This window comes from Panthera leo, chromosome B3 (assembly GCF_018350215.1).
Source record: "Panthera leo isolate Ple1 chromosome B3, P.leo_Ple1_pat1.1, whole genome shotgun sequence".
Classification (NCBI taxonomy): domain Eukaryota; kingdom Metazoa; phylum Chordata; class Mammalia; order Carnivora; family Felidae; genus Panthera; species Panthera leo.
In genome coordinates, this window is record NC_056684.1 from 74,352,107 (window position 1) to 74,376,423 (window position 24,317).

General features: G+C 52.8%; 1 protein-coding gene across 1 annotated transcript; it reads left to right on the forward strand.

Annotated features, from left to right (window-relative positions):
- Positions 1–677: 677 nt before the first annotated feature.
- NYNRIN (NYN domain and retroviral integrase containing) lies at positions 678–23,358 on the forward strand. The gene is made up of 8 exons (XM_042942858.1): positions 678–1,293; positions 11,575–12,242; positions 12,365–13,927; positions 14,890–15,020; positions 15,163–15,259; positions 16,921–17,022; positions 17,230–17,331; positions 18,652–23,358. Exons 1-8 carry the CDS (start codon positions 1,096–1,098, stop codon positions 21,500–21,502), a joined length of 5,712 nt encoding a protein of 1,903 aa, XP_042798792.1. The 5' UTR covers positions 678–1,095; the 3' UTR covers positions 21,503–23,358.
- The last annotated feature ends 959 nt before the right edge of the window (positions 23,359–24,317 follow it).

The window sequence follows — 24,317 nt, forward strand, 5'->3', positions numbered from 1 at the left end:
TCTTTGTGCCGGGGATGCCTCCGGGGCCGGGTGTTGGAGGCGGGCCCCCAACCCAGAGCTAGTCCCTGACCACTGATGCCAAGAGGTTGGCTGTGGATCAAGGGTTGAGGGAACCCTCAAAGCCTGCGTTACGGACCAGACCCTCACTCCCATCCTGAAGCCCCGCCCCTCCCCCGCCCGGCATTACTCAAACTTGCTAAAAGGGGCTTTCATTAACCACGCCAGTCTGAAAATTCAGGCTGCTCTCCCCGCCCCTCCAGCCCTGGGGGCTTCAGGAGGGTCTGGGCTGCCTGCCAGCCCCGGCAGTCCCCAGACTTGGGGGGTGGGGTGGGGAGGCGGTGCTGTTACCCTCTGCTTCCTGCTAGGTTTCCAGCCCGGAGTTTCCTCAGGCCCCGGCCTCCCCCGCTCCCCACCCTGCTCTTCCTTAACCCTTTCCTCCGGGGAAGGAGTGGCACAGGTCCGGTTCTCTGCCTCTTCGGGGAGGGCTGGGAGGGGCGCGGTGGGAGGAGCTGGGAGAAAGTCCCCGAAACCGAGCCCCCTCTCCCCCACCGGAACGCCCCTCCTTCCCCTTCCTCTTCCTTCCACCCAGGAAAGGGGAACGTGGAAGGAAATTAACTTTGACCCCTGATTCTGGCTTCGGGCCTAAAACTTGGGTGGAAGGCGGAGGTTTCCAGGACCCTCTCGCGCCCTCCCCCCGCCCTGTCGCCCCCTCCTTCGGCCCTCCGCGCCCCTTCAAGCCACTAGGCAGACGGAGAAAGGGTTCATCCTGCAGGGGCTGGCGCAGTGGTGAAAGGGGAAGGCTGGGGGCGGAGGGAAGGGCGGCGGGAGCCCAAGTGGTCCCACCCCCAGCTGCAGCCCCTGGCAGGAAGAGATTGTCGCGGGAGCCGCCGCCAAAAGGGACGGAACTCGGGCGGACGGGCGCCGTGGCCGTGGCTGGTGGGTCCGTAAGCCGAGAGGACCAGGCTGAGGCGGGGGGCGCGCCGCTCGGCGGAGGGGGCGTGGCCTGGACTCCTCCCGCACCCCGCTGGGGCGCCTCCCGCGCTGGGACCCGGTTGACACCGTCGGCGCCCTTCTTCCAGGGGCGCCGGGGCAGCCATGCTCCTGTCCGGGGGCGACCCTCCGGCGCAGGAATGGTTCATGGTGCAGACCAAATCGAAGCCCCGGGTGCAGCGGCAGCGGCTGCAAGTGCAGCGCATCTTCAGGGTCAAGCTGAACGCCTTCCAGAGCCGCCCAGACACCCCCTACTTCTGGCTGCAGCTGGAGGGGCCCAAGGAGAACATGAGCAAAGCCAAGGTAAACAGCTTGTCCCCACCCCCACCCGCCCCTTCCAGCCAGAGCCCTCTCGCTCTCCCCTGCCCGGGGGAGACAGGGGTCCCCAGAGATCCCTCGACCTGGATTCGGCACTATGGCGGGCAGGTAGTGGGCCAACGTCCTGCCTTTCCAGATCTGCAGGCTTGACTCCTTCCCTCTGGTTCCTTTTTTTCTTTTCTGCCTCACCCCTCTTTTGCGTGTCACTTCTGTCCCTCAAGTGCGCTGCGAGACCCTCCATGGTACGTGTTCCCTCATGAGCCTTCCAGCATCCACAGCCTGCTCCTCCATCTGGGGAACAGCTTAAGGTCCTTCTATGGCCTCTGCAACACCTCTTTGTTCTCCACCAAGACACTGGAAGGCCCAGGTCCTTCTGTCTCTTTTTACGTCTCCTTAAATCCTGGGTTGCCCCTTGGAGGCTCTCAGAGTGCTGGACTGGAGGGGCCCTTAGAGATGCTTCTAGAGCAATGCAGGCATTTTACAAATCAGGCATTGGGGATTGGAGAGGGTAAGAGGCTTGCCTGAGCACACAGTGTCAGGTAGGCAGGAGGGTGGCAGGTGCTGGGACCAGAACCCAGGGCTCTGGGCTCCCTGCCCCACACTCTTGATGCCCTAGGTAGCCTCTTGCAGGGGCTGGCGCGGGCGCGCCCGTGTGTGTGCGCGCCCGCGTGTGTGCGCGCCCGCGTCCGTGCACAGCTGCTCTGGAAGGCAGCCGTCCCTGGGGATGGGTGGGAATCTTGGAGGAGGGCTGTGGGCTTTCAGATGAAAGGGCCTGCTGTGTGGGGCTGGGCACTGGACAGGCCAGGTCACAGTGTACCTCTCTTGCATACTCCCTGGCTTCTCTTAACAAGGTTCTCTCTGGCCTCCAGTCATGGCCAAGGTCTCCCTCTTCCCCCAGATTCCCTTATCTTTTCCTAGTAGGAATGCTACAGTTTCTTCCCTGGGCCCCAGGCCATTCGCTTCCTGTGTATCTCTCACCCCTGCACCCTGCCCAACACACACCCCTTCCCCAGCTGGGTCTGTACCAATATCCTAATTGGTCAAGGCCATGGGTGGGGGAGCCCAGAGTACACTGGCGAGTGGCAGGCAGGCAGGCAGGCAGGCTGGAAAGTTCCTCCCTCAGCCCCTCCACTGAGTTGCTTGGTCAGCAGTTTTTCCAGTTCTGACAGAGGTGCTGGGGGGTGGGGGGAGGGGTGCCTGCCCAAAGAATGGATTGGCAGGCACCCCTCAGATTCAGACTTTTCAGTAGCTGGAATAGAGTTGGTTAACAACAGCAACCTTTGGGGGTGTTTTGGGTTCTTAATCTTTTTATTAATTTGAAACACAACAACTCACGCTTTTATGGGATTTGCACTTTCAGAGGTGCCCAGCTCCCCTGCCCCCTGCTTAGATCCCAGATCAGATTCTCTAGGCCTGTCTGCTCCTGCTCCTACTGCTGCCTCAGGGTTCCTTGGGCCACTGATCCCTCCCTTACAATCCAGGCCCTGCTAAGGTAACCAGTGGTTCCTTCAATTCCCCCACCCTGTCACCTCAATCCTCTTTGTCTTCCTTTGGGGAAAGGCCCTGTTTAAGATGGAGACAAGGTGAGGGGCTTCTGGGTAACTCCCTCTCTTATTGCACAGAATTTGCAGAATGGAGAGATAGTTGGAGGTTTGGAGCAGGGGAGCAGGGTAGGTGGGAAGATAAGGCTCTGTCCCAGGAGTCAGGAGATCTGGGCTTAACCTGCTGTCACCAAGCTATGTCTGGTGTGGCAGAGAGAGTTTGAGATTGAGGTTTGCTACTCTCTAACTGGGTGACCTGGGGCAAACAATTTACTCTCTCTTGAGCTTATTTCCTCATCTATAAAATAATATAACACCCACATCACAGAGGGATTGTGAGTCAGCTGAAATAATGCATGCTTAAGCACGTTTGCAGATGTGGAGAGCTATGGGGGATAGATGTCAGTTATTATTGTATAACTTTGAACGAGTGCTTTTGTTTCTGATTCTGGGTCTCCTTGTTTGTAAAGTGAAAAGCTTAAATTAGAGTAAGAAGATTAAATGCTCTCTAAATTCCAGCAATCTGATACATGACAATTTCTCAAGTATAAGGATGTTTTGTGGCTTCCATGGGGAGATGCTGTGGCTGACCCCAATCCCGGCTGCAGGGATATAGAATCCTGCACTTTGATAATGTCGTACTATGCACAGGCCACCTGGCAGAGAAGACCTAGCGAGATCGGAGACTGAAGGATGGGAAAGGGGTGAGCATGGGGATGGCTGGCTTGTGAGGGGAGGGGAGGTGAAGGACACAGGCTTATATCTGGAGAAGGAACTGGGTATGTTTCTAAATTATATGCACTGGTTTTTCAGGAAAATCTCTGTAGAACTCGAGTGCTTTTACTTTATTTATTTAAAAAAATTTTTAATGTTTTTTTTTGATGTTTATTTATTTTTGAGAGAGAGAGAGAGAGAGAGAGAGAGACAGAGCGTGAGCAGGGGAGGGGCAGAGAGAGAGGGAGACACAGAATCTAAAGCAGATTCCAGGCTCTGAGCTGTCAGCACAGAACCTGATGCGGGGCTCAAACTCATGAGCTGTGAGATCATGACCTGAGACGAAGTTGGACACTTAGCCGACTGAACCACCCAAGCGCCCCTCAAGAGTGCTTTTAATTGTTATCTTGTAGTGGGATTTAAGAAATAATGAGGACAGGGGCACTTGGGTGGCTCGGTTGGTTAAGTGTTTGACTCTTGATTTCGGCTGAGGTCATGATCTCATGGCTTGGTTCTTGAGAACGAGCACCACATCAGGCTCTGTGCTGACAGTGCAGATCCTGCTTGGGATTCTCTGTCTCTGTCTTTGTCTCTGCCCCTCCCGTGCTTGGATTCTCTCTCCCTCTCTCAAAATAAATAAATAAACATTAAAAAAAGAAATAATAAAGACACTGCTGGAAATCACCTTCCCAGGCAGCAAAAACAAACACTGGGGTAGCCTCACCTCTCTAAGGTGAAATCAACAAGTGGAAAGGAGGGTTTTAATAGTGACAGAGTTGCCCAGGGACAAGCCCTGCTCAGCGCTCTGTTCTTGGCAACAATGTGAGGAAGGGTTGAGCACAGAGAGGAGAGGTGACATTTCACTTTTCCCCTTTTTGGAGATGATGGAGGGAGATGAGGGGGAGCCAGAGACTGGGTTCAGGGAGCTGTGGGATAGGGCATGATTTGCTGACTTTTGTTTGGCTTGTCAGATGGAAGCCGATCTGTCCCTGCTCCACACTGAGCAGTAACATGTAAGTTGGTGGCCAGGGGCATGCTGGAGCTGGCTGCTACTTAACCCACTGTTAAAATTTCAGGAAGTTTGGAAGCCAGTGGAGTCCCATTGGTAATTTGAAATTAGCCATGGTGGGAATATTTATGCCACAGAAACTGTCAAATGCTACAAATCATGTCTATCCCCCCACCTGGCTGATTGCTAAACACTTCCGGCACATCTAATTGTGTTTTGGGCAACCGATCCTTCTCCCTTTTAAATTTTTATTTAAAAGAGTTTTTGTTTAAAAATGTGTTTGAGAGAGAGAGAGAGAGCACTCGAGCAGGGGAAAGGGGCAGAGGGAGAGGGAGAGAGGATCTTAAGCAGGCTCCATGCCCAGTGCAGAGCCCGACTCGAGGCTTGATTCCACCACTATGGGATCATGACCAGAGCTGAAGTCAAGAATCGGATGCTCAACCGACTGAGCCACCCAGGAACCCCTTCTCCTTTTTTTAAAACTTAATTTTTTCTTTTATCAAAGTAATGCACAATGTAAAAGTCAATAGTTTTTAAAAAGCTCACACTAGGACACCATGATTGCCTGCCTTGTCCCTCCCAACTCCCTCTTTGGTGCTCTTCCTTGTAGGCAGTATTGCCTTTGGCATTTCCTCATCTCCACATTCCTAAAAACATATATAGGTACTGTTATATTTTGACTAATCAATTTTAGACATTTTTTTAAAAAATCTTGTATTTATTATTTATTTATTTATTTATTTGTTTATTTATTTATATTTTTATGTTTTACTTTTGTTTTTATTATTTTAAATGTTTATTTATTTATTTTGGAGAGAGAGAGAGAGAGAGAGAGAGAGAGAGAGAGAGGGAGAAATTTAATCCCAAGCAGGCTCTGCATGGTCATCACAGAGCCCGACTCTGGGCTGGATTCCATGAACTGTGAGGTCATGACCTGAACCAAAATCAAGAGCTGGATGCTCAACCGGACTGAGCTACCCAGGAGCCCCTTATTTTTTATTTTGAGAGAGAGAGAGAGAGAGAGAGAGAGAGACTGAGAATTAGGGTGGAGGAGAGGGGCAGGGGGAGAGAGGGAGGGAAGCTGACACAGCCTCCATGTTCCGCGTTAAGATTTTATTTTGATATAATCTCTACATCCAGCATGGGGCTTGAACTCACAACCCTGAGATCAAGAGTCACATGTTCTACCGACTGAGCCAGCCAGGTGCCCCAGTTTTAGATACCTTTTGACATACCATTATTGTAGGTGAGCCTTTAGTCCCTTATATCACCATCCCTTCTTTTTTTCTCAGTATAGTTCTATTTCAGTTTTCTCTCAGACCTGTATTTGCTGTTTGCATCATTATGCCTGTGCAAGCATCACACGTATTTGAGCACTGCCATGTACCCTGCTTATGTTTTCTTGCTTTTATTTCAGTGACGTTAAGAACTCCTTGTTTTTTTAATGTACTTGTTTTTCTTAGTACCTGTAGCCAATTCTAACAACTTCAGTGGCTTCTCACTACAGTTTTCTAGGTGGTCAGTCTATGGCTTCAGGATGTCCTTGCAGTTCTAGATGTTTTCCTGGAGACATCCTTCTTTCTGTCTAGCCAGGACTACACAGTTTTCTTCCTAGACTTCAATTTGCTGTCATTCTTGGCAGCCCTTTGCGTTTTTTCTTTGTTAAGTGCATTATTTCCTGGACCGAATGCCTTTCTCTTTCTTGGGTTGGTGGAGCACGTCCACCAGTTGCGTCGTAAGTTAAAAAGATGGTGCAGTGCATGGGGCTCCTGGGGTGGCTCAGTTGATTGAGCCTCCAACTCTTGGATCTCAGCTCAGGTCTTGATCTGAGGGTTATGAGTTCAAGCCCCACGTTGGCTCCATTCTGGGTGTGGAGCCTATTTAAAAAAAAAAAAGAAAAATAAGTAAAAGATGGTGCAGTGCTGAAGAATATACTAGTAACATGCTTGCCTCTTGAGTCTTACCCTCCAGTCTGAACTAGTTGTCCCCCGTGCCTGACGATGCTTTTGGTCCTAAAATAGTGCCTAGCAAATAGTGGGTGCTCAATGATGATTTGCTGAATGATGAATACATTCTGAGATTTCTCTTCACCGTCATCCTGGAGATTGTCTTTGCTTTCTTCGTCTTTCGGATCTCCTTTCTTAGTTTCCATTGTTGATTCGCTGGAGAATGCTCTCCAGCAGCTTCCTGAGAAAGGGTTTACAGGAGGTAAAATGTTGGAGGAGGTAAAATGATATGCATATTTGCATATCTACATTGCATAGCTGAAGGTCGCTTGATTGATAGTTTGGTTGGTATTGAATTATAAATGGAAAATTATTGGTGAGATCGGGCCCTGTTTCGGGTGAGCACGAGCCTTGCATCGAGTGAACATGAGCCCCACTTTGGGTGAACTCTGCTTCTCTTTCTCTCTCTATGTCTGCCCCTCACTCACTTGCACCTTCTCTCTGTCTCAAATAAATAAATAAATGGAAAATTATTTTCCTTCAGAAGTGTGGAGGCATTATGCCATTGATTTCTTGCTTTAGGACTTTGGAAGCTCTTTAGGTCCCAGGTCCTTTGTGTGTGAAGTGTTTTCTCTCTGGAAGTATGTTGTTTTCCCCACTGTTTTGAGGTTTCTCAGTGAGACTCCTCTGTGTGGGTCTGTCTTCATCCATCATTGCTTATTATTGCTATATTCTGGGGGCCTGTCTATCTGGACACTCGTGTTCTTCAGATCTAGACAATTTTCTAGATTGGTGACTAGATTGACTAGATTGGTGACTAGATTGGTGATTGGAAAGTTGGTGACTTTCCTCCTTGTGTTTTCTCTGTTCTCCTTTTCTGGAACTCCTTTTTAGACATTAATGTCCCAATGTACTGGCCCAATGTACTTTTGCTTATTTTTTTCTCCTGTTCTCCAATTCTGACTTTTTGCTCTGTTTTCTGGAGAATTCCTGAAGTTTATCGTCCAAACTTTTTATTGGGTCTTCCATTTCTGCCGTTTTATATATATGTGTGTGTGTGTGTGTATATATATATATATATATATATATATATATATAGTATATAGTATATATATATACATATATACATATTATATATACATTATATATATTATAAATATATATTTATAATATACATATATATTAATGTTTATTTATTTTTGAGAGAGAGAGTGGAGAGAGTGTGCACTCGCACTCGTGCTAGTAGGGGAGGGGCAGAGAGAGAGGGAGACAGGATCCAAAGCTGGCTCTGCTGGGCTCTGCGATGACAGCAGACAGCCCCAATGCAGGGCTCAAACCCACAAGCTGCTAGATCATTACCCAAGCCGAAGTTGGACACCTAACTGATTGAGCCACCCAGGCGCCCCTGCCATCATATTTCTAATATCTAAAGTCATTTGTGGGGGTACCTGGCTGACTCATTCGGTGGAGCATGTGACTAATTCTCGGGGTTGTGGGTTCAAGCCCCACATTTGGGTGTAGGGATTACTTAAGAATAAAGTCTTTTTTATTTTTAAAAAAAAATTTTTAATGTTTATTTTCGAGAGAGAGAGAGAGAGAGAGTGGGGGAAGGACAGAGAAAGATGGAGACACAGAATCCAAAGCAGGCTCCAGGCTCTGAGCGTCAGCACAGAGCCTGATGTGGGGCTAGAACTCAGGAAATGTGGGATCATGACCTGAGCTGAAGTCAGTCGCTTAACTGACTGAGCCACCCAGGTGCCTCAAGAATAAAGTATTTTTGTAAAAAACCACTTATGTTTTTTGAATTCTCTTTTCAAAAATAACACCGTATTCTTGTTTAATGTGTGCAATGTTCTTTATCATCTCTCTGAGACAGCAATGGTAGTAAACTTTTTTTTTTTTTTTTTAAAGTAGATGCCATGTCCAGCATGAAGCTCAAGGCAGAGCTTGAATTGATGTCCCTGAGATCAAGACCTAAGCTGAGATCAAGAGTAGGAGGCTTAACTGACTGAGCCACCCCGGCGCCCCAATAGTAAACTTTTTAAAGTTTTCTTCTCCCTCCCGAGTATTTCAAATTGTTCCCCACCCGTTTGTGTATGTTTTCTGTATATTTATTTCACATTAGAAGTTTTCCTTATCTATCATGATAATCCTTGCTTGAGGCTGACACTTGTTGATTTAGAGCTTGGTTGTACAGAGATCTGAGGGCACTGTCTGTTAGGAAACTTGTTTGGTGATCTTTAGGTCTTGGCTCTCCAGCTGGCCAGATTTCCAGAATGTATTTCTCGTATTCTCTGTCCTGGCTGCTAAATCGCTGAATGGGAAGAATGAGTTTCTTGGCATTCAGCTTTCATTATAGACTTCATTATTCATCTCTCCTCCCTTCCTTCATGTTTTTTGTATGATACCCACACCCTCAAGTATGGCGATCCACCTCTAATTCTGGGACCTTGTTTCCCGCCGTCTAGAGAACAAACCTCACAGCCTTTGTGTAGGGGGGCAGTTGGTCTCCCGTCTCGAGCTGCTCTTCAAACAACTTGACCTCAGTCTGCCTTTTTATTTATTTATTTTAGTTTAATTATTATTATTATTATTATTATTATTATTATTATTTAGATCTTATTTTTAAGTAATCTACACCCAACGTGGGGCTCAAACTCACAATCCCAAGATCAAGAGTTGCATGCTCTACCGACAGAGCCAGCTAGGAGTCCCTTGGTCTGCCTTTTTAAAGGTTTCCCATCACTCTCAATTCCAGAGTTTCTTGGTGCTGCCATTTTCTGAGCCTTTTGACTATTCTGCAGGGTAATTTGGGGGTGGTTCTGGACAGCAGACAATGAATGGTAACTGCCTTAGGAAAAAGGAGATTTCTAAGTCAGGTGTTAAATGCTAGAACACCTTGATCAAGTATAGACCAATATTAAACTGTTTCGTGTTACTGTTTTTATTTAACTTACTAATTGACAGAGGACCTGTGGACACTGAGCAATGTATTTTGACAAATACACAACTCTTTTTCTGTGCTTATTTTGTTCCTGCCTCTTCTCTCCTTTTTTCCTTCTGGAGGAAAAAGATTGGGGTGGGCTTTAAGCAGGCAGATTGCTCCAGAATTTTCTGGATGTCATTGCCTGTTGTTTCTTTACATTTTCTTGCTGTAAGGTACAGACGGCACTATGGTTAAGACCCCAGACTTTGGAGTCAGAGTGCCTGAGTATCCCAGCCGACAATCTGTTTAACCTTGGACACGTGCCCTTCCTTGCTCGTCTAAAATGGGGATGATAGCAAATTCCTTATAGGGCTGAGAGACAAATAAATGAGATCATGTGTCTAAAGAGCCTGATACACAGTAAGTATTCAATAAATATTAGTTCACACTTACTATTTGGAAAACAATCTTAGTTTTTATATACCTGTTAGTTAAAAAATATTGAACAGTGAATGGCACAATAAATATTTTCAGCTCTTTGCACAAAGAGAAAGAAACCACCGACAATCTTCTTCCTCAGCACCTCTCTTCATTTCTACATGTTGTTTTCAAGTAATCGGAATATAGGGTGCTGGGGTGGGGATTTGTTAAGGTCTATGACAGTTATCCTGCGCCCGGTCAGATTCACCCTCGCCAGACAGTGGACCAGATGAGGTTCTTGGTGGGAGGGGTTGGCTTGGGGTGTCTGTCAGGTTTTGAGCTGGTTTTGGACTGATCGAAAAGGGGTTAGACCTGGGCCTAAGCCTAGGTGTATTTTAGACCCTTTGGGGAAGGGGCTGGAGGTCTGTGGCCTGGTCCTGGTGGAAGAGGTAAACATAGGCCTGAACGGGATGGCCAGGGTACCGAGCAGAGGGGCTGGAGCCGTCTTCAGGATGGCTTTTGGTGATCTAAGAGGGAGCCTTTGTTCCCTGTTAGGGGGAAACAGGGAGAGGGGTGACCTTCAGAGACACGGGGATGTAAAGGGACAGGAGGGACATGAGGGCAAATACAGTTGACATGGGTTGACTGATTAAGAGGGAGAGCCCACGCTCCCTTGGAGCTCATGGGGGTCATGCTGGTGCAACTCAGCCATATTGGGGAGAAACCCAACCTCATCCATCCCAGTGACTGCCAAAGACTGAGTGGTTGAGCCCTGTAAACATGAGGACTTGGTCTGCCCAGAGAGCCAGAGGCCTTCCTTTTGGTTCCGCCACTGTGCATGTCTGCGGGGTTCTCCTGGATGCTGGCCCAGTGACTTACCTCCTCCTCTGTTCCCTCTGGGCAACAGAGTTACCATGGTTACAGGTACAGGTTGTGCTAGAGACCTTCTGGAGGGGGATTAAGCCAGAATCCCACAGGATTAGCCTATAGTCACTCTGCAGTCTGAGGAGGTAGAAAGAACTCTGGTTTCGGAGTCAGACACATGTGGGCTGTGGTCCTGGCCCATCGCCCTCTAGCTGTGTGCCCTTGGGCAAGCTACACAGCCCCTGCTGGGCAAGCAAAATGGGAATAGGATGGGCAGACATCAGGCTAAGCGCTTCCTTCATATTAACTCATTGAAGCTTCATAATAGCCTGATGAGGTGGGAAACTGTTGTCCCCATTTTACAGATGAGGAATCCAGACACAAGGAGGGGTAAATAACTTGCCCCCTGGTCACATAAGTTCCTGGCACATGGAGGATTCTCAGTAGTATGCAATTCCCCTCCCCTAGCTGTCTCACAGTTCTAGAATGCCAGGGTAGGACTGGACCCTAGGGGTATGTCACTGTCACTTAACCTGCCATCTTACAGGGGAAAAGACAGAGGCCCTGAGAAGAAGGTAAATTTCCCACAGTTGACCTAACCTGTTGCAGTCAAGTTGGAACCAGAATCAGGTCCCTCGACTCCAAGCCTAGGTGCTTCCCCCTTCCCCCCCAGGCCTCCCTCATTCAGTCAGAGAGCTCCCTGAAAAGAAATGAGTGTGTGAGGAGGCAGGCCTAGAGAGAGGGGCTGGCTGTGTGTGTGTGTGTGGGGGGGGGGGGGAGGGTGCAAGCCAGTGGCAGGCCCATAAAGGAATGACTTCCTTTGTGTTCTCCCCACTGTGACTTCAGGAGTATCTGAAGGGCCTGTGTAGCCCGGAGCTGTGGAAGGAGGTTCGCTACCCGCAGGCCCTGCACTGCGCCTTCCTTGGGGCCCAGGGCCTCTTCCTCGACTGCCTCTGCTGGAGCACCCTGGCCTACCTGGTGCCTGGTCCCCCCGGCTCCCTGATGGTGGGGGGACTGACCGAGTCTTTCATCATGACCCAGAACTGGCTGGAAGAGCTGGTGGGGCGGCTGCGCTGGGGCCCTGCCGCTCTGCTCACCCCCCGGGGAATCTGGGAGGCTGAGGTGACCAGGGCTTTTGGGGCCCTGGTCTGGATCCGTGGTGACCAGTATGCAGGGGATCTGCTGCAGCTGCCCCCAGCGGTCCAAGAGCTGCTGCTGAGCCTGGTGCGGGACGCTGCAGGCAAGGAAGACATCATCGAGTGGCTCGGCCGCATCGGCACCTCTGAGTCCTGCCCTGACCCCGAGGTGCTGATCTGCCCTCCCCACCAGCAGAAGGAAGGCCCGGCCATGGTGTCTGTGGGAGACGGTCCTGGGCCCTTCCTGGAGGTGGGGACTCTCCAGAACAGGAGCCCAGAACATTCAAAGAGATTAACCAGCCTGGGAGCCACCAGGGCCCTGGTCTCGGGCACCCCAGGCCAGAACACACAGCAGGAAACAACCAGCCAGCTGGTAAGGTAAGTTCTGAAGAATCAGTTTGGTTTCTCTAGACCCTGTCCCTGTTCCCCCCTGCCCCACGGAAATGGTTTGAGATTTACCTGGCCTAACCACCTTTCCAACAAACTTGGATTTCCTCCAGGGTCGATTCCAACAGCCAAGGTAGTACCGACAGTGCTCGAGAGGAAGGGCCCGCGCAAGCCACCAGCAGCCAGGACTCTGCAAACCACACACAAGCCCCGTCACAGCAAAGGCAGGTCCAGAGAGTGGAAGATAAACGCCCCTTCCAGCCTCCCATGTCAGCCCTGAGCATGTGCCCGCCCTGGAAGGCCTGGACCCCGGGGCCAGCGTTTGGGCCCTTGTGGCCAGGGGCTATCGCCGCAACCTTCTGGAGGATCAATGAACTGCACTCTCTCCACCTGGCCTGGCTCCTGTCCCAGGCATGCTTCAGTTTTCCCTTCTGGCAGAGGCCCCTGGGCCCCATTCAGTTCAAGCTACCAGGGCAGAATCCTTTGCCTTTAAATCTAGAGTGGAAGCAGAAGGAGCTGGTTCCTTTGCCCAGCATGGAAAGCCCAGACTGCAGACCAGATGGGGGACCAGGAGGAGATGCAACCCTACAGAATTGCCCGAGGCCAGAGACCCCCCAAAAAGTCATGAGTTTATTGGTGGTCTCAGGGGGCTCAGGCTTAAAGGACAAGACTAGCCCAGGACTTCCACAGATAGGGCCCCCCTTGACCTCTGCGCCCCAACTGCAAGCTGGAAGCGAGCCAGGGGATCAAGGAAGTGTGCAGTGGGATTGTAAGGGGCCAGAAGAGGGCCCTTCTGTACTGCCAACAGGACAAGGTGTGCCTACAGCTCACGGGGGGTCCGTGGCTCAAGAGGGGCTGACAGTTCAGTCAGCACCCGATGCTCAAACAGTGCCTAAAACTCTCGAAGTGCCCGTGGCTGCGGCAGTGCCCACAGCTCAAACCCCACCCACAGATCAGGGGCTGCCTGCAGTCCCCAAAGTGCCTACAGCAGAGATGATGCTGGCAGTCCCCACAGAACCTTCAGCTCTCAAAGTGCCTTCGGTTCCAACAAAGCCAGCAGCTCAAGGGGGGCCTGCAGCTCAGAAGGCAGCCGTGGGTCAACCGGCATCAGCAGCTCAAATCGTACCTGCGACTCCCAAAACTGCCACAGCTCAGAAAACGCCTGCAGCAAAAATGCCACCTGCAGCAAAAACACCCAAAGCTCAAACTGGGCCTGCAGCTAAAACAGGGTCTACGGCCCCCAAGGGACCTGTGGCCCCCAAAGCACCTGCAGCTTCCAAAGCCTCCAGAGGCCCCAAAACACCTGCATCTCAGAAGACGCCCACAGATCCAGGGCCAAGCCTGGATGCCGCCAAACTCCTGAGCGAGGTGCAGCCTTCGTCAAGGGGCAATGCCTCCTTGCCAAAGGGCCATGGGGAGTCCAGAAGGCAGGGTCCTCAGTCCAGCAGCACCTTGACTTCCGGTAGTCAGCACCAACCTCAGATGGAGGGGCTCCTGGGGGCTTGGGAGGGGGCCCCGAGGCAGCCGCCTCGTCACCCACAGGCAAACAGCACAGTGACCAGCTTCCAGAGGTATCACGAGGCCCTGAATACACCCTTCGAGCTGAACCTGTCGGGGGAACCCGGGAACCAGGGGTTACGGCGAGTGGTCATTGATGGCAGCAGTGTGGCCATGGTGTGAGTAGCTACAGGTGTGGCGTGGGCTGGGAAGTCTGGGGAGCTGGGGCAGGGCATCCCCGGGTGGGACAGAGCGTGGGCATCCCCTTGGTATGTGGGTGACATGGGTTCAAATGGGGAAATGATAGGATGGAAATGGCAATGGTGGGTGACTGGGGCATGGTAGGAATGTGCACGGAATCATGCAGACAGTCCTGCCAAGGGACGTTTCTTTCTCTCTCTTTGATAGAAACAGAAACAGGCTCACAGAGGTAAGGCATCTGGCCCAAGATTCCAGAGCCTCGTAAGGGACCTGGCTGGCCTTTGAGTTCAGATCTGTCCACTGCCAAGGCCCGTGCTCTTCCCACCGCAGCCCGCCTGTCTCACATAGCACAGCGTCTGTCAACCCCAGGCCAGCTACCAATGTTTAGCCTGAACCTTAAGGCCCGGCCCAGGTGTCCTTTATGGAGCTTTTCCTGAGTGTGCCAATCAATCCTTAGAGACTGTCCTCCTGCATTGTGCTTACTGCTCTACACATGCTAGCATAAATGTGTGCAAGACCACTGAATTTGTCCCCACGGGACAGTAGTTATCTGTGCTGAGCACACTCCTGGCCCACAGTAGGTGGAATGAATGTTTGTTTGCTTCTGGCCCTGACTTAAGTTCTTTGGGTGCAGAGGTTGCCTTCTTTTTCCTGTTGCCCTGGAGTTTCCCGCACACACACACACGCACACACGCATTCACCCCACACGTGTGCACACAGCTGATCACATGCACATAGCCCCTGACATGTGTGCATACACACGCACACGCAGAGTAGGTGAGTGAGCCCAGTAGGTGCTTACAGAATGTTCGATGATGGAGGAGAGGGAGAAGGGCATTGCCGGTTGCTGATGCAGGCATGTGGCATTGTCTGAGGGAGGAGCAGAAAGGCAGGGCCACTCGTCAGGAGGAGGCTGCTCACTTCCCACCACCCCCCACAGGCATGGCCTCCAGCACTTCTTCTCCTGCCGTGGCATTGCCATGGCGGTGCAGTATTTCTGGAACCGGGGACACCGAGAGGTCACTGTGTTTGTACCCACCTGGCAGCTGAAGAAGAACCGGAGGGTGAGAGGTGAGCTGTCCACTGCCCACCCCCTCCGCCAGCCCCTGCAGCATCACCAAGCTTTGCCTTTCCCTGCCTCTCTGTCCCTGCCGTGGCCTCTTCCACTTCGCCCTTCCTCTGAGCATCTCTGTCTTCTGTCTTTCACCTCCAGAGAGCCACTTCCTGACGAAGCTGCACTCCCTCAAGATGCTTTCAATCACCCCCTCCCAGCTCGAGAACGGCAAGAAGATCACCACCTACGATTATAGGTGTGCCAGTCCCAGGCCTTTCTGGAGGGTTCCAGGGGCTGGGCTGGTGTGTCGGGTGGAGTCCAGCCTCACCTGCTCTGGGGAGATGGAGGCCACCATGTCAGAGGGTCATGTCAGAGAGGATGGCGTGGTGCACAGGCCCTCTGTAGGCAGAGGGAGGCACACAGTGAGGAGAGGGCTCCAGGATCGGCTCTACCCAAGGCTAAGGGGGATTCCTGACTTTGGGACTCTCCAGCTCCATTCCCTCAGTCTACAGGCTCTCTGACCTATGGGCTGGATCCCACTACTTTGGATAGGACCCGCCCAGGTGACTCCTGGTGCTTCCAGTGAGCTGCTTGCCCAAGTGACTGATTTGGGGCCTCGGTTTGGGCTAAAGTTCAAGTCTCCAGGAACTGCTTCAGTTTTTTTCCTCCCCCCCCGCCCTGGCACTGGGAGGAGGTATGTGTGTGGCTGTATGTGGTTGGACCCCTGGCAGGGCTCTGAAAATGGAGTTAGACTGGCCTTGTCTCCTCGCTAAAGCCCCAGTACCTCCCTATTTCCCTACATGTCAATCCTAAGCACCTAGTCCCCAACATGGCTGCAGGACCAGAATGCACAGGGGGAGCCTGTGATGCTGCCTCTGTTGGGGCAGGGAAGGCCCTGCCATAGTCACTGGGCCCAGGCTGGAGTCTGTGCCCGGTCTCGGCTGCAGTTAGGCACCTCCTATGCTGGCCAATGAGAAGTTCTGTTCTTCCCCACTTTTCTCAAGACCTGGCATCCATTCAGCTGGAAGGGCCAGGCATGGCAGCTCAGGCATCCCTCCTTCAAGAGCTAGGCCCCCTGGTAAGGTCTTTAAGCGCCTCTAAAATTTCGGGTCTGGGTTTGAGGGAAAATGGTTGTTCTGCAAAGGTCCCCTGCTGGGCACTTGTGGAATAGCATGCTTGGGGCCGCCGGAATGGCAACCTTTCGGGGATTGCCGAGAAGTAGGTGGCCTTTGCTTTCTTTCCTGGTCACAGCCCTCTTTCAAGGAGAGGTGATCCTTGGAAAAGTGGATTTGTTTATTCAGGTATGTGATTTTATATATGTTTTATATGTATATACATACATACATTACATACATATCGGTGTATGTATGTAGTGTGTATATGTACATATGGATGTATGTATGTATGTCTTGGCATGTATGGGAATGTGGTGCATTGGTGAAGAATAGTAATGGAACATGTGTGTGCATGCTGTGTGGCAGGCACCGAGGTAGGCCCTTCAGTGTACTGTTTGTCTCATTCAGTTTAATCCTCACAGCAATATAGGGTAGGTATTTTATGTCCATTTTGCAGATGTGGAAACTGAGCTAGTAAAAATGCATGTGTGAATGTGGGCGAGTGTGCAGGTTTCAGCGTGTGTGTCTGTGCATGTGTATGTGAATGCCTGTGTGCTAGATAGGGGCGTGTGTTTGTATCTGTAGATGGGGGTGTGCATCCAAGTTCACCCTCCCGGGGGCTAGTGATCCCGGATGGCTGCACAGACGGACGAGGAGATGGGCTCCTGAGCCCTGGCTCCCCGACCACCAAGGGCAGCATTTTTGTTCAGCACATCTCCACGTGAAACTGCAAGTTCATTTTCCCCAAAGAGCTGGGAAGTAAGGGTTTCTGGGTGGCTAGCAGCAACCCCTCTCCCTGCAGGTTCATGGTAAAGCTGGCAGAGGAGACAGATGGCATCATTGTCACCAATGAGCAGCTCCACATCCTGATGAATAATTCCAAGAAACTGATGGTCAAAGATCGGTGAGGTGATCCCAGGGACTTGAGCTGTTCCTTCCCCGTGGATGGATGTCAGCCAGCCCCTGGCAGGGGGTGCTGGGCTTGGGAGAGGGCCCTTAGAGCTGTGCTCACCAGACGTTGGTCTCAATTCCTGTTCAGACATCTGGGGGTTAACGGGCTGTATGAATCAAGGGCTCCTCTATGACCATATCTCCTCTCTCCTGGGTCCAGCCTACTGCCCTTCACCTTTGCGGGGAATCTCTTCATGGTGCCGGATGACCCCCTGGGCCGTGATGGCCCCACCCTGGACGAATTTCTGAAGAAGCCAAACAGGTAATGGGCCAAGCCTCTGCCGCCTCCCAGTTCCTCTTGGGACTGACCAGAAACTTCTCCTTGGTGCTAACCAACATTTGTCTAGTGCTTAACCATGAGCAGAGTGATTCGATTTTTCAGGCTTACGGTTTTACAACATATTTTTAAAAAATATTTATTGATTTTTGAGAGAGAGAGAATGCATGTGAGTGGGGGAGGCAGAGCGAGAGGGAGAGAGAATCTTAAGCAGGCTCTGCGCAGAGCCTGACGCGGGGCTGGAGCCCATGAACCGTGAGCTCGTGACCTGAGCCAAAACCAAGAGTCAGACACTCAGCTGACTGCGCCACCTAGGCGCCCCAACCTCTACCACATATCGATGCATCCATACGCCACTTACAGTATGGTTTTGCAGCTTTACAGTTTTGCACATGTGCATCTTTCCACAGTTGGCATTTGTACTCAGCATTTTATGGCTCCCCACCCCCCCGCCCCGCCCAGATACATGCCATGTTAATTCATGTGGCTCACTTTAATGGCTGCGCGGTATTCCATTCTAGAAGTACCCAGGGGATTTATCGAATCTCTTGTCAAGGGCCGTTTGACATTTTCCATATTATGCTGTTGGCAGCAGTGCTCCAGGGGACAGCCTCATTCTTGCTGCTGTGGGAATAAAGGGAGCTGGGCTAGGGGAAGTACTGTGGAATTTTTTCCATATTTATTGTCTCCTTGGATTCTCACAACCTGGGTTAGACATACATGACTTCTGTCCTGGACCAGGTTTGCAGCAACTCAGACGGTCTGGCCTCCTCCTGCTCTGAGCTGCCTTACTGCCCCTCTCTTCCTAGTTCCCAGCAGAGAATGGTGGTAAGGACCTTATGGACAGGGCATTGCTTTCTGGACCGGGTCCCTCAGTTTCATTTCCCTGGTTTGAGAAAAAGTGCTGTGGAGGTTTGTCTGCTGTGCCCTCTCTCAAGTGCCTTGTCAGGCCGCCTTCCTTCTTGACCTCCCCCTGGCTTGCTCATCCTAGGGACAGGTTGGAAGTGCCAGTCATCTAACTCGTACCAAGTCATTGGCTTAGAAGTGGTTGAAAATGTTGCTTGGTCAACAAGGGTTTGATTGGGTGAGGCTTCGCATATGGATGAATCCCCAATATGGAGGCCTGGCACGTGCTGGAGATAGAGGAGGTACCTGCGGGCAGGGTCCTGATGGAGGCTCTGGCGCTTGGCCCAGCCTCAGGGGGACTTAGCAGTGGGGTGAGGCTCCGCAGATGTGGTTTCCCCATTGGGTGCCCCTCCCCTCCAGCAGGCCCCTGAGCCCCTCTGCTCTGCTCTTCTGGTATAGGCTAGACACCGACATCGGCAACTTCCTGAAGGTGTGGAAGACACTTCCTCCCAGCTCAGCCAGCGCCTCTGAGCCAAGTGATGGTGCTGACCCTGCACCTCCAGAGGGTCTGCAGAATATGGAAGAAGTCCGGGAGGAGAAGGAGGAGAGGCAGGACGATGAGCAGAGGGAGGGGCAAGGGGTGCAGGAGCCGCCTGAAGAAGATGCCCTGGACTCCTCACTGGCATCAGTGTTCAGGGCCGAGTGCCCTTCCCTTTCAGAGGAAATCCTCCGGTGCCTCAGCCTCCAGGACCCCCCTGACGGTGCCCTAGACATTGATCTCCTGCCGGCGCCGGCGTCTCCCTACCTGGGCATCCCCTGGGACGAGAAGGCTCCCTGCCAACAGGTTCTTGCCCACCTGGCCCAGCTGACCATCCCCAGCAACTTCACTGCACTCTCCTTCTTCGTGGGGTTCATGGACTCCCACCAGGATGTCATCCCTGACTATGAAGCCCTCGTGGGCCCCCTGCATAGCCTCCTCAAGCAGAAGCCGGACTGGCAATGGGACTGGGAGCATGAGAAGGCCTTCTTGGCTCTGAAGCGAGCCCTGGTGTCTGCCCTCTGCCTGACGGCCCCCAACACCCAGCTGCCCTTCCGCCTGGAGGTGACAGTGAGCCAAGTGGCCCTCACGGCCGTTGTCTATCAGGAGCACTCGGGGAGGAAGCACCCTATAGCCTATACCTCGAAGCCCCTCCTTCCTGATGAGGAGAGCGAGGGCCCCCAGTCAGGGGGAGACAGCCCCTATGCGGTGGCCTGGGCCCTCAAACATTTTTCCCGCTGCATTGGAGACACCCCAGTGGTCCTGGACCTTTCCTACGCCTCCCGGGCCACTGTGGACCCCGAGGCGCCAGAGGGCCGCAGACTTTCCAAAGCATGGTTGATCCGATGGTCCCTCTTGGTACAGGACAAAGGCAAGAGGGCCCTGGAATTGACCCTTCTCCAGGGCCTGCTGGGAGAAAACCGACTGCTGACGCCCGCGTCCTCGATGCCTCGCTTTTTCCAGGTTCTGCCTCCTTTTTCCGACCTGTCCACTTTTGTCTGCATCCACATGTCGGGCTATTGCTTTTACCGTGAGGACGAGTGGTGTGCTGGCTTTGGTCTCTATGTCCTGTCTCCCACCAGCGCCCCTGTCTCCCTTTCCTTCTCTTGCTCCCCGTACACACCAACCTATGCCCACCTGGCGGCCGTGGCCTGTGGCCTGGAGCGCTTCGGCCAGTCCCACCTCCCTGTGGTTTTCCTCACGCATTGCAACTGGATCTTCAGCCTCCTCTGGGAGCTCCTGCCCCTGTGGAGGGCTCGAGGCTTCCTCTCCTCGGACGGGGCCCCGCTACCTCACCCGAGCCTGCTGTCCTACATCATCTCGCTCACCTCTGACCTCTCGTCCCTTCCGTTCATCTACCGAACCTCCTACCGGGGCTCCCTGTTTGCTGTGACAGTGGACACCCTGGCCAAGCAGGGAGCACAGGGGGGCGGGGAGTGGTGGAACTTGCCAAAGGACGTGCCGATCCCTGTAGTATCTCCTCACACCATGGGCAAGAGGCCTGACTTGCTGGCATTACAGCTGAGCGACAGCACTCTGGCCGATATCATCGCCAAGCTGCAGGCGGGGCAGAAGTTGTCTGGCTCCTCACCCTTCAGTTCTGTCTTTAACTCACTCAGCCTCGACAAAGAGAGCGGCCTGCTTATGTTCAAGGGGGATAAGAGGCCTAAGGTCTGGGTAGTCCCGAGGCAACTCCGGAGGGACCTGATTTTCTCCGTGCATGACCTCCCCCTGGGTGCCCACCAGAGGCCCGAGGAGACCTACAAGAAGTTGCGTTTGCTGGGGTGGTGGCCCGGGATGCAGGAGCATGTGAGGGACTACTGCCGAAGCTGCCTGTTCTGCATCCCCCGAAATCTCATAGGCAGTGAGCTGAAGGTTATCGAGTCCGTGTGGCCCCTCAGGTCTACCGCCCCCTGGTCCAACCTGCAGATTGAGGTGGTGGGCCCAGTCACCATAAGCGAGGAGGGCCACAAGCACGTGCTGATTGTGGCCGACCCCAACACCAGATGGGTGGAGGCGTTCCCCCTGAAGCCCTACACGCACACGGCAGTGGCCCAGGTGCTGCTCCAGCACGTGTTTGCCAGGTGGGGCGTTCCCGTGAGGCTGGAGGCTGCCCAGGGCCCCCAGTTTGCTCGGCATGTCCTGGTGAGCTGTGGGCTGGCCCTGGGAGCCCAGGCAGCCTCCCTGAGCAGGGACCTCCAGTTCCCCTGCCTGACCAGCTCAGATGCCTACTGGGAATTCAAGAGGGCCCTCAAGGAGTTCATCTTCCTGCACGGCAAGAAGTGGGCGGCTTCCCTGCCCCTGCTGCACCTGGCCTTCAGGGCCTCCTCCACCCAGGCCACGCCGGTCCAGATCCTGACGGGGGATGAAGTGAGGCTGAGCGAGCCCCTGTGGTGGGAGATGAGCAGTGCCAATATCGAAGGGCTCAAGATGGATGTCTTCTTGTTGCAGCTCATTGGGGAGCTGTTGGAGCTACACTGGCGGGTGACCGACAAGGCTAGCGAAAAGGCAGAGAATAGGCGTTTCAAGCGGGAGAGTCAGGAGAAGGAGTGGAATGTGGGCGACCAGGTCCTCTTGCTGTCGCTCCCCAGGAACGGCAGCAGTGCCAAATGGGTGGGCCCCTTCTATATCGGGGACCGGCTGAGCCTGTCTCTCTACAGGGTCTGGGGCTTCCCGACTCCAGAGAAGCTTGGGTGCATCTATCCCAGCAGCCTGATGAAGGCCTTTGCCAAGAGCGGCACACCCCTGTCCTTCAAGGTCTTAGAGCAATGACCGGGGTGCCGGGAGAGCCCCCACTCCAGGGTCCTGGGCTTTTGCTGCTAGGCCTCCCCCAGCCTCGAGAAGTGGTCTCATAGCCCCCTGGGGGCCTCGGTTGTGCCTTTTGCGGAGAAGTCAATTCACAAAGCTTTGCTGAATTGCCTTGAGCTGGGGATCAGCGTCCCTGTGGAAGCATCCCCAGTTTGGGATATCGGGAGAGTCTGTCAAAGGCTGTGAGATATGGGCCTCTGGCAGTTTTACCCTGGGGGGCAGAAAGTCCCCTTTTTAAGGTAGGCCAGGCTCATTGTCTTTCCCCGGGTATCCTCATCGTCCTGTCACACGTGTGCAGGTACATACACACGTCCCCCCAGAATGTTACTCCTGCCTGTCCTAACGGTCAAACGGTGTTGGCTCTGGGCCTCAAAATCGGAACCACATTCCCTTATCAAACAGAAATCTCGAATATGGACTCTTCCCCTGAACTGTCCACCTGGGGACCTTTTGCTCTTCTCGCTGTCACAGCTGACCCAAGTCCATGAGGGCTGTGGAGAGGCAGCCCATTCCCAGTCTCACAGCCACCTTCCTCAGGCCAGCCTAGGCCTGTCCAGTTGTCGAGGAGGGACTGGCAGTTCTGGGCCCAAGGCTCAGAGCTGGGGTAGAAGTATGGCCAGCCACATAGAGCATCCCAATTGTCAGCAGGGGAAGGGCAAGGAGAGACAGCCTACCTCAACTGGCTCTAGCCAACGAAGACAACCCGTCCCCTGCTTCAACGGCGTCAACCAGAACAGGAATCAAGGATCTCGATGCCGAGTGTGGCATCTCTACCTGACAGGCTACTTCAACTAGACCGAGGGGCCCAGGCCTCTGTTTGAAGGGGGCAGGGCGTCTGAAATGAGCAGTGCGGCACGCGGTGAGGTACTGGCACGGCTCTACTTTCCAACCCTGCCCCAAAGCCCACAGCCCTCTCTTCCCATGTCTACTGTACCCCGTATCCCCAGACCCCGCACAATGTGTGACTGCTTTGGTTGGATCGTCCCCTTCCCCTGCACCTGCCTTCTGTGTAGAGCAAAGCCCAGCTCCCTCGCGGCCACTTCCTGCAAAGATCATCTTGTAGGGACAGTGAATTCCTCATAGGTGTGTGCACTTACACTCGCCCTCTGAGTGGCTGCTGCTTCTGCTGACTGTAGTTTCCTGGTGAAGGCTAGCACTGTGTCACTCTTGGGGGGTGGGGGGGGGGGCTCTAAGTAGTTTTATTTTTCCAAAGCTGAGCCAGACTCCTGGCCCAGCTCAGGTTGCCAAAGCGCTTGGCATTGCTAGAGCCAGAGTAGGACCCACCATCGAGTCCAGTTTGCTTGTTTCACAGCCAAGGTGAGAGGCCCGGAGGGGAAGTGACGTGCCCAAAGTCACACAGCTGGTTCGCTGGTGGCTGAATTGGGACCAAGACTAAGCTTCCTAGCTCTCGGTTCACCCTAAACAGGTTTCTGGCGACAGGTTCAAGGGAGAGACTCCCTCAGAGCCGTATCCCATCCCCCATCTCCCAGTTCTTGTAGACAAACTGCTTCGTTGTTGCCCTTAAATCATTTCCAGCTGTTAATCCTGTCCAGGAGAGAATGGTTGGGTGACAGCTGAAAAACTGAAAGGTGAGCTGTGGGATTGTTAGCAGACACCTTCTTTCCTCCTCTTTCCCCTTTTCTCCCCCTCTTCTCTGCTTCTCCCTTTAGTGGTATGCCCAGCCTCCTCCCTCCCCATGCGGTACCCACATCCCAACTGCCCTCCTCCGCCCGCTCCACGTGTTAACCACATTTATGGTCTTATATCCTTTTATATGATTGTTTTTCATTCGATTTGTCAATAAACGGATCCGAATGGAACCAAGGTCTAGTTCTCTTGAGCTGCAGGCTCACTTATGGGTGGGGAGGGTGGGGGGCAGTTGTGGGGTGCTGCTGCTGCATGTTTCCCAGGCTGAGTTGAAGATTTGAAGGCCTGGGTAGTACCCTTTCAAGCTCACCTGACGCATGGTCTCATTTTATAGATGAGGAGACTGGCACCCAGGTAGTGAGATACATAAGGCCCCACGGCTGGTTTGTGGCAGGGCTGGGAGGGGAGCCCAGGCTATGGGCTCCCACGCAGCTGCTCTTTCCAGTCCCTGTCATGGAAGAACTGGGTGAATGAAGCCTGGCGTGAGAGAATGGCATCAGCGCTGACCCAGCTTAGTTGTATTGGAAACACGACAGAATTAGGTTTGGATATCGACTCTATATCTGCTACCTGTGTGGCTTGTTTCTCGAGGCCTCGGTTTCCCCATCTGTGAGATGCAGGGTGATGACTCCCAAGTTACGGGATGGCACAAGGATTACATGAAATAATCTGTGCAAAGGGGCTACTGTGGTGCTGAGTATGGTGTGAGCTTTCATCTCTGCCGTGGACTGTATGTTTCTGTCCCCACCAAATTCATATGCTGAAATCTTAAACCCCAGGAGGATGCTATTAGGCGGTATTAGGAAGGCCCTTGGGAGATAATCAGGTTTAGATGAGGTCATCAGGGTGGAGCCTCCATGGTGGGATGAATGTCCTTTTAAGGGAAAGGGGCCACTCCTTGCTCTGTCTCCACCATGTGGGGTACAATGAAAAGATGGCCATCTGCAAGCCAGGAAGTGGGGTCTCACGAGACACTGGATCTGTCAGCACCTTGATCTTGAATGTCCAGCTCCAGAATTATGAGAAATAGGTGACTGTTGTTTAAGCCCCGCCCCGACCCGGTCTATGGCATTTTGTTATAGTAGCCCGAGCTGCCTGAGACAATCACGTACTAGCTAACATTTCTCTTCTT